This window comes from Protopterus annectens, chromosome 5.part0 (assembly GCF_019279795.1).
Source record: "Protopterus annectens isolate FY-2018-M chromosome 5.part0, PAN1.0, whole genome shotgun sequence".
Taxonomy (NCBI): Eukaryota; Metazoa; Chordata; order Ceratodontiformes; family Protopteridae; genus Protopterus; species Protopterus annectens.
In genome coordinates this window covers 897,059,675-897,070,422 of record NC_056735.1, presented here as the reverse complement: position 1 = coordinate 897,070,422, position 10,748 = coordinate 897,059,675, and the positions used below count along the sequence as shown (strand labels likewise).

Here is a 10,748-nt window from a genome sequence, read left to right as displayed (position 1 = left end):
CTGCTTGATGTTTTCTTAGAAATACTTAACCTATCTCACTTGTGAGATGGAAATAAGCCATCAAAGCAATTCTCTGGAATCAGACAAAGTAAGGACTTAATGTTGTATTGGTACTAATGCCCAATGTGGCTCTAACGCCTTCATATTATGACACGTATTATTGGCATCTGAAGACATCAGCACAGTGTGCTAAGTACTCCCTAAAACTAGGATCACTTGCAGTTGCCATAATTAGTTTCTAAATATTAATACTGTATATTGCCATATACTAGTCAAGTTAAGTGATCAGCTATTTTTCATCGCTTGACTTAAGGTGTAGTTTAATGTCCTTTTAGGTTTTGTAAGAATGAAAAATGCTACATATTTTAAGGCAGTGTTTTCCAATCTCATGATAGTAGGATAAAAAATAGAAAAATACAAGGGTAAATGACTGAAAAAGGGGGATTAATGGGCAAATGGATAAGATCACACTTTGGAATGTGCTGCCATCAACTTTCTTTCATCTGAAAGGTACATGTATAAACATTGTGCTACAATATTGTATTCAGCTGTTTCTGAATATTTAAATGGTCTGTTTATTTTTTTGTTTCATTCATAGCACAGCTGGAAAATGGTACTCAGACTGAGCAGGAAATGGTTTATAGTAAAGTTTACAGATCACATGTTCAGTTTGATCAAAACCTGTAAAAAGTGTGAACCACTTTGTTCAGTGTCTGTCATTGACACTAATATTTGTTCATTATAAAAGCAAAGTTTAATATCACCTTATAGGGCACAGTATCCAGCCCTTCTGCCTGTTACTCTGTCTTATATGTAAATGATTGTATTTTCCACAGAAGACAACAAACTATTTGAAGTAAAATGATAAAGTCAAATGCACCACTAAATTTCGTGTGATATGTCCCCTTGCTGCTGAAATGTTGTTGTCAAACAGCCAATCACCTTCTGCTTGGAAAAAATCGTAGTCACTTTGCCTAATTTGGTTTTCAAATTTGTGACCATTTCACAAGGACAGTATTTCTGTCTTCATATTTTAAGATAGTTCCAGTTTCTTTGTATTTTAAACATTTGATTCCAGATGACATTGCACTGGCGAGGGGCTAACAACAAGGGCACCTTTTTCTGAGATGTTTTCTGTTTTATCCTCCTCTGCCACATCGTACTTGTTCCTGCGTGACATTTGGCGCTTGATAATTACATAAGCGGTTAGAAAACAAAGAAGTGCACCAACATCAAATAACAACTGAAGTCCCAGGAACCTGAAATATTGAAGGAAAAACAAACTTCAGTCGCAAAACAGAAAAATGACAAAAAGGGTAAATAAATAAATAAAACTATCAAATGCATAACCCCCCCCCCCAAAACAATGTATAGTTCAATTCCATGCATTATTCATATCATACTGATCTGTGTGTTAAGGCTTAACAAAATGTGAAATTTTATAAACATGGAGAACATTAGCACACCTTTCAGGCATTTGCTACTGAAAAATCTATTTGCTACGGTATCCAAATACAAAGCTGGTAATTTATATTATAATGACATGAATGAGTAAATAAGATGAAGGTGGTGATGATGAAAGTCAGTCTATATTCCAAAATGAAGCTAAAACTTAGAACAAAACTCCTATATCAATCAGGTCTAGCTCACACCTTCATCTTTAATAACCACTACTAAAAGACTTCCTCTCTGCCTCCTGACTTTATCCCTACTCCTCATCTGGGGCATAGCTTCTTCTAGCATCTTTCATCACCTTCTTATACCTCCCTTTAAAGTACTAAATCACTTAACCTGCTTATCCCCCTTCTAATACCTCACTTCATTGCAGTACTTTAACTACTCTATATACTTCTTGCCTGTTACTCTGTCTTATATGTATAGCACAGCCAAATTTCCATTCCATCGCTACTTCCCTATTAACACTTCAACTTGCTTATTCCCTCTAATACCTCACACTAATGTATTTCTTAGACTACCCTACCTATGTTTTATATCACCCTTTTATCTGTAAATTCTCAGTACGATGCTCGTATGTAAATATTTGTGAATATTGATATACATTTTATTATACCGATTACTATGCCTTATATACACTGTAACTGCATTATAAAATTTGTTATTGTAAATATTGATTGCACTAAATTTGTTACCTTGGAACTTCTCTGCCTGGGCCTCCACTGAAAAAGGGCACCTATGCCCAACTGGACTTTCCCAGCAAAAAAATGACAAATAAATAAATAACTAAATACAAGCCATGCATTCTGAGCATCCACATTGCTTATCAGTCACATATCTAGATGACATCAGCAGTAACTGATTGAATTTAACGGACATTCAGAGGTACTCACACCACTATATTTGAAGCTTACTTAAAGGGACTGAAATATTATGCAGAGAAGGGTGGTTCAACCAACAGCTTGTCTACCAAGACATCTGAACAACTATGCAGTACAAAGTTCATTTGCTTATATAAAAAGATGTAATACCCTTTTGTTTTGTCTACTATCCCAGCATAAAAAAAAAATCTACTCCCAAATATGTCAGAACAATTGCACGATAAATAAATTCAAACAATTCATGTTAAACTGAAAGTGATAGCAAGAAAATAAAACAAGTAGATCAAATGTATAAGCAAAAGACTATCACATCTTATGAATTAATCAAAATTATTCCTTAGATCAGAAGGTTTATGTTTCCATGAAGAAAAGGAAACTGTAATACTTCGGTAACTGGGAAATTAACTGGTCATTATTTGGCCCTATTTAGCCACAATTCATGCCACAGTGATAAGAAAAAACAAAATATATATACAGTTTTCTGTAGCCAATCAATCAGCATGTTTTTGAGAGGTTGCAGTAAACTGGAATATGTGGTGTAAACACATACAGAGGAAGAACATGAGTAACTGTTTATAGATGCCAGGAGTAAGTCCAAGACACTGAAGGTGTGATACAGACATCTTACTACTGAACCAGCATGTTGACAAGACCATCTGAAAACACCACCTCAAAGCACACTCAACTGACCTTATAGTATCTATTACCATAAATGGTGTTGGGGTTGGCATAATGGTTAAGGTCTTCATTTCATAGACACACAGTACAAGCTTTGATTTTCACCTTAGTTTATTGGCTAGGCTTTAAAGAGCAGTTCACCTAGTGTTCACCTATGAATAAAATGAAAGGATATTGCCTGCTTAAAACAATCTGTTCTGAGATTTTTCATTTTTATTGCAGTGCGAACATCAAGGATCATTTCTGAGCCCTCTCCTGAACAAACTGGTGATGGTCTACATCAGCAAATAGGTCAGAGGGGACAGATCAGCAAAGTTATTGTATGCAGACAATGCAGCACTACAAGTACACTGTGAATAGGGACTTCAGTGAATGATAAGAGACTAAAATGCAAAGGTGAAGGCACTTGGGATGAAATTAAGTACAGGCAAGACAGAGGTCATGGTAATGAGTGCAGAACATCAGGATAAGTTCAAAATTGAAACAGAAGGGAAAATATTGGAAAAGGTTAACATCTTCAAGTTCTGGGGTGATTGGTTGAGGAGAATGGAAGTCTGAATGAAGTCAAAGTTAGAATCAAAGGTGCTGCAGCCAGCTTGGTACAAAATGACAGGGGAAAGCCAAAGCAACTGAAAAGTATGGTATGTAAAACCATGGTGCACTAGTGCTGTATGGTAAAGAGCCCTAGACAGTGAAGGCAGAGCAGATGAGCAAGACTGAGGAGATAGAGATGAAGTGCATGAAACAGGGAGTAGGATGCATGCATGCTGTGTGACAGATGAAGAAATGAGGGCATCAGAGCAGAAGTTAAAATAGCCCCGATTGCAGAAATCAAGTAGAAAAGATTATAGTGGTTCAGCCACAGGCACGGAAAAACACAGGATGATTTGGTAAATTAGATTTGGGAATGGCAGAAAGAAGGTCAGAGGAAATATGGATGTCCATGCAGGAGACAGATAGACTGCATGACAGAACACCTATGGTAGTCAAACATAATTGTCAAAGAAGGTAGGAAAGTGGATCTGAATCAAGAGAGGTGGTGACAGTTAACATAACTCCCCAACACCCCGTAAAAGGTAGGATGTTGATGATGATGATGATGATTGTATTTTGAGCACTCACATATCTTAATGCCACATTTCATTTTTCCAAGCATGTCCTTTACTTTTTTCTTATGCCAGTTTTTATGTAAGCTGTTTTACTTCTGGCCAGGTGCTGAAAGGTATGTCTACCAAATAATGCCCAGGGATAACTGTTACCTTGTCTTAATTTTTTTATTAAATTCAGGACACAGGATTATCAGTAGGATAGGACAGAATCAATTCTTCTGTTGATTATTGTACTGTTGATTATTGTGCTGTGCACTAGAATTCCTTAAGGATCCATGAGAAAAGAAAATCATGTTTTACAAGCTTGTGACCCATAACCCTTGCAGTCCTCATAATTCAGATTCCTTTCCCACTCATCTGAGGCAGCATATTTTTTTATTTGTTCTGCGATTCCTAAAACGATATGTTCATGTGTAAAGCAGATACCTTCTTGCAGTAAAATCAGTCATAACTATAATACCGATAATGAAAGCATACTCTAACAAAGTAAGGCTAAAAATAATATACTCATATTTCCAGTGGGTGTGGCTATAAAGCCAATGACTGGGAAGCTGGACCTCATAAAATATAAAAATATTTTTTGTGCTGCAAGCCCCAAGTAACCCCTAGTTGAAGAGATTTCACATCCACCCCTTTAACTGCATATTTTGTAACTGCAAGATCACACATCCTCAGCAAAAATTGTATGATCCATCCCAAGGCTAACTAGTCCCACCACTTGCTGACAGATTGTGTTTGTGATTGCTGACCTTAGTTCTCTTACCACATGAAACATAGATTGTAGATTGGCATGTTACAGTACCATACCCTTTTTCAGCAGTTTTTACACAAACTCTGTTTTTCAAAACCAACGGTACTTGATAAAACAATACATAGTGCTTTTATGAGGGAATGTGGCATCTGCAGTATAAAAGGAGATGGCTGTGCCTCTTGTAATGCAAGTGTTACATAAAATCACAGATCTATTCAGCCTGGAAAGTGGCATTGTGTATTAAGACAGTGATCATATTCCCCCAACTAAAGTGTACGTGATCAGTGATTTACAAGGACTAGAGAGAACAAAAGGAGTGTATCAATGGCAGATAAGCAAGTTATTATTTGTCAGAGTGCTTGGAGGATTTGACTTCCAATACTGTTACATGCATTTCTTCATCTTTTTGAATATATGAATACTCTGATTCTCAGCTTAGCTGTGACCAATCATCATGACACCCAGACACAGATTTATATAACAGTTATATACACGGATGTTCCAGAATAACTTGATCACCACTTCACTTCTTATCTGCTGTTTGCTCAAAACAGCCTATACTTGCTATTAGCAGTAAGTTAATAAGACATCCCAATTCCCCTGAATGTAGAATGTGTGCCAATACCCCCCAACTTTAAACATATGGCTTCTGAGGTCACACAGATAAAGTATATTGAGAAACAATGTCTCTGAATTTAAGTCTGGAGCACTTGAATGTGGAGATGAGCATTCATCTGTGAATTATTGAGCTGTGAGCAGCAGAACACTGAACAAGTGAAACAGAAGCATTATGCAGTCACACACACAAACACACAAACACACACACACACACACACACACACACACACACACACACACACACACACACACACACACACACACTCACACACACACACACACACAAAACTCTGCTTCTGTTTTGCCTGAGTTCACAGTGCATTTATTTGCTGTTCATCTTTTTTTGGCAACCTGTGGTCAGAATCCTTTAAAAGCACAGATCAGTTTATTGAAGTAAACCTAAAGAGTAATTAATAATTTCCTTTAAATCATGTCTGGCTATATTATTCTGAACTTTATTTCTCAGAGTGACATGTTTTACCTGAACAAATGTATACATTACACTGAGCTAATTGTACTAAACTAGCATTACAACTGGAAAACAATCAGTGACAGGAAATCCTTGGGGGAACTCTGAATGAAGAAAACTTCTTTTATATGCATCTACTTGCGCTGGTTATAATTTAAATATTAACTCTATCTCTACCATCTACATGCGCTGGTTATAATTTAAACATTAACACTATCTCTACTAAAAGTTTGATTCATTAACTTTTGAGGCATTTACAGTGCCTGTATAAGAAAACGGCTCTAACTTTCTACATCTAAGATACACTGACATTTTCTTTTAATATTCTGATTTTCATTAAAATGGAATTAAAGGTTCACTGACTATGAAACTTCGAGTCCAAAACCTTTCAAAACATATTCTTTCATAATGATACTAAACTTTAAACACCGTGATCATTAGCACAGTTATCATCAAAGATACGTCTGAAACCAGTTAAAAAGAAACTAATCAGACGTGTCAACTGTCTTTATTTGGAGGAATGTTCCTATTTTCATCCCCTGCACAGTATGTACCTATTTTGGGGGTTGCCCCCTACTTTCAGGCTCAGTTTATTCTGTCTCTCAATTTTCTGAATCCTCCTCATCCCATGTGATTTTTGAAGCTGCCTAGCATGAAGAAAACCGCACTGCATGACCAACCTAATAGTCATACCTCTCAACCTCTTAGTGCACAGAATCTAAAATAATGGGGATATAGAGTTTTAAAAATAGAGATAGATGTGAAATATTGCTTTTATTAACATAGAAAGCTGCTAGAATAACAGAATTTATGTTTGCACATATTTTCTGAAGGACATGAAGTCTGAAACTCAATGCTCAGTGATTTGCCAGAAAACCACAAATTGTATGAGGACTAAACAAAAGAATATGAGGCAAAAATCTGGACGTTATGCTAACATCCGGACAGTTGAAATGATACTAATGGCAGCAATAATTAAAAGACAGAGGATATACATCTCCCTTTTACGAAAGCAAAAATAAATGCCTTGTGTGGTAGAATTATGCAATGCAGTTCATTAAAGTCTATACATTTTGCACGGTCTCTTTGATAATGTGCTTATATTTTGCATCACCCCATATTTTTGAACTTATGTTTCTGAGCGGCATCCCACATTTTTAGTGGAAGTTGAAAGGGTTATGTGCTATTTGGTATTTAAATTGTATTTGGATTAGATGTCCAAATTCTTTGCTGTATGTTTCTAATTTTAAAAGGCCTTTATTCCTATTTTTAATGTCTGCATGTTGAGAGGTACAAAACTAACTACTCTTTCAGGGTTAGCAGCTTGTCTAAGTTAAAGTAATCACTATCTGCATTACATGTTATATATTCTTATTCTGTAGTTCTTTATGCCTGGTTGAAGGGTCCCTCAACCTATTGTTTATAGCCACATGGTATGTGACTAAGAGTGCAATAAATAAGAATGACTTGAAATAAGCTCCTCCAAATGTTTAAGACCTTATGGCAGAATCAGTGTAATACAGAATGTCATCCAAAATAAAAGAACTGAGAAAAAACATTTTCTTCTCCAATTTATCTGGAAGCCAGCACATCTAACACAGAATTGAAAAGCTGCACTCAGGAAAGTAGATATAAAGTGGGCAATAGGAAATGGTGCCAGTGTTTGGAAAATAAAAGTAATATTGAAAGAAAAAAGAGAGACAGTTATTAACAAGATATTTAAAAAAGTGACACAGGAAAATGATACAATGAAAATAAACTGTAACAATTAATATAATTTTGATGAAAATGTGAAGTCATAGAGCCTGTACACATAACAGTTCTGAGCTCTTTGCTTTTACAAAAGGTTTTTGAAGATGATAAAGAGTTGCAATGTCTCTCAGTCCAATGTCAGGTAAAATTTTTGTATTGGGATTGTGTTTAGTTTTGATTCAACCAGAGACACCAAAGGAAAAAGCTAATAGGATCAAAGGATCATAGGAGATTTCTAGGCTATCTACCCAGAGGTCATTACACACCTAGCTGTTTCATCTCAATGCAACATCATAGAAATACTAGTCAATACCCAAGATTGCGTTTAGTAATGACTGCCATGTCCAGGAGGGTTGTGGGTGCTATCCTCAGTAAGACTTTATGGAGCCCCAACCACTTGTCCAGGTTCCTCTTGAACAGTGGTATAGAGGTACTCTGTTTCACACGAATTGGTAGCCTATTCCAAAGACATGGCCATTGTTGGGAGATAAATCTGTCCCTCAAGCATGTCCTATTTAAAGTGCAGACCATATTTAAGTCCCTGGAATGTGTAGCCCTATTCCCATTAGATTTACAGATATGCAGCAAGTTCTTTAGGTTTGGGTGTTGGATTGCTCTGTAGGCCAGCCATAAGTCTCCCCTAAGAAGTCTATATGATACAGAGTATAATGACAGGGACTATAGCCAGTCCTTGTAAGGTACATGCTGGAGTCCCTTGATCTTCTTTGTTAGAAACATCTGGGGTCTCTCCAATTGCTACAGATGCTTTGTACAGTACATGCCGATGGGGTGTTATACTCAATTATGGGCCAGATCAGTGCAGATCATAAAGAGGTTACAACCTCTTTTGCTCTCGAGGTGATGCTTTACTAATCAAGTGTGCTACTTACAAAGCATTCTTTACTACAGCAGACACATGGTGTACGAAGTTATGGTTGCAGTCAACTTGTGATCCATGGTCCCTTACCACTTTGTGGGTATTGTTCTTGATTTGAGAGTGTGAAGGGACATTGTTTGTGCCAAAGGGAATGATCATGCATTTCTCTGCATTTAGTTTGAGACTGTGACTAAGACACCAGTCGCTGGTCTGTGTAAGACCCTCCTAGATTATACTGACATCATTTGGGGATTCAATAATTGCACACGGTTTGCAGTCGGCTACAACCCCTTATTTTTTACTTGAACTTCTGAGTGGAATAATTCCTTTGATACGGTGTGTCTGATTTGTGAACCAGTTGGCAACCCATCTTAAAACAAAGGGATTTACATTCACTTTGCTAAGTTTAATGGTAATGCCTGAATGTGAGACTGTGTCGAAAGCCTTTGCCAAGTCAAGATATGCTGCATGCACAGATTCATCTTCATCAATGGCTCTGGTCATATTTTTGAAGAAATCCATCAGATTTAACAGGCAGAATCTGCCCTTCACAAAGCCAAATTTAGTAGGATCCACGGTTTGGAAGTCGTCTATATCTTTATTTATGAGGTACATAATGATATGTTCCATGGTCTTACAGATGAGGCTGGTCAGGCTTATGAGTCTGCAATTCCCTGGGTCTGTTAGTAAGCCAACTGCTGTTCTCCATTAAAGAGAAAAAAAGCTTGTGGTTAGGCTATGATTGAAAACGGTACTTAGTGATGATGCTAGTTCGTGAGGGGTACTTAACAGTTATGCTAATTCATGTTTTAGCCTGTTTAGAAGACAGCCTCGTATGCTGTCTGGTCCAATAGAGGCTGTGTTTTTTGCCTTGGACAAGGCTTTGATGACCTGCTCTTCAGATATGTATGGTGGGGGGGGGGGTTGTGGAAAGGTTTGTGATAAGTTTGGAGGGGATAAGGGAGTAAAAATGTTGCCAAACCTATCCACTAGCAGGTTTGCTATCCCTGTGAGGTCAGTGTACATGATACTGTTGGTCACTAGTTCTGCACATGCTTGGGTCCTATCTTTTAGGCTACATATGTAGCTGCAAAAAGGCCTTATGGTTATCCTTGACTGTACTTGCTAAGTTTTTTCTCAAAGAAGGTGTTAGAAGATTTGGCAAGTTGTCTTATTTGCCTGTTGAGGCTGAGGAGGGTGCTTTTCCATTGTTGGGGCCTCACCTTTGTTTTTTGAACAGGACACTTTTGCATTTACTTTACAGTTTGTTGATGCTGGATGTCCACCATGGTGGCTTGTTTTTACTTCGGGCTCTGGCTTTGACACTTTCAGGTACAGCAGAGTCTATACACTTATGCAAGTGTTTGTACAGGGCTTTAGTGTAAAATATGGTGTAGTCACCACTTCCAACTGGGGATGGGGCTTGGAATGCATTTATACCTTTACCTAGGAGGGTATAGTTTGCCTTTCTGAAGTTTTTTATTCTGATTTCACACTTCATGAGTTCTGGTGTTAGTGCCAGCTCGATGGTGACTGAGTTGTGGCCAGATTTAACTAATGAGGGTCCAACAGTTGCAGCAGTGCATCTGTTTAACATTTTAGTAAGGACCAGATCTAGAATGTTTTTCCTCTTGTCAGGGTATGAACAATTTGTTCCAGGGCATTTGAGTTAACAAAGTCAAGGAACTTTTGTACTAGTGAGTAAGGGCTAGTATAGGTTTCCCAGTTGATGGTGGGATAACTGAAATCCCACATAACCAGACTGTTCAGTAAAATTTGAATTGTCTTCAGTTTGGTCAAGTATGGTTTATGCATGTCATGACCCATGTAGGGGGATCTATAACTGGCTATGATTTGAATGGGGGTCTAACCCAAGATATCCTAAACTTGGAGTAACTCTATGGAGTTGTCCAGTCTAACTAGGTGATTGGTTAATTTATCTCTAATATAGGAAGAAACACCACCACCTTTGGTTCTCACATATTCATTTTGCAGTCCAAAGGTGTGGAAGGCATTGTAGCCTAGCAAGGCTGGGGTACTGTCTGATGCCTTGAACCAGGTTTCTGTGACTTGAAAGATATCTACATCTTCTAGTGATAAAGGTGCTTCCAGGGTGTATGAGATATTTTCTCCCATACCTTTGGCCAACTGCAGTTAG

The 10,748-nt window shown here is 37.5% G+C and overlaps 1 protein-coding gene across 1 annotated transcript in view; it reads right to left on the bottom strand.

Annotated features, from left to right (window-relative positions):
* Window positions 1-586: 586 nt before the first annotated feature.
* Window positions 587-10,748, bottom strand: part of SLCO2B1 (solute carrier organic anion transporter family member 2B1) — a 1,297,574-nt gene continuing 1,287,412 nt past the window's right edge. Inside the window, exon 15 of the mRNA XM_044072692.1 lies at window positions 587-1,259. Within this exon, the coding sequence (XP_043928627.1) occupies window positions 1,061-1,259 (199 nt within the window). The 3' untranslated portion in view covers window positions 587-1,060. The remainder of the gene's footprint in view (window positions 1,260-10,748) is intronic.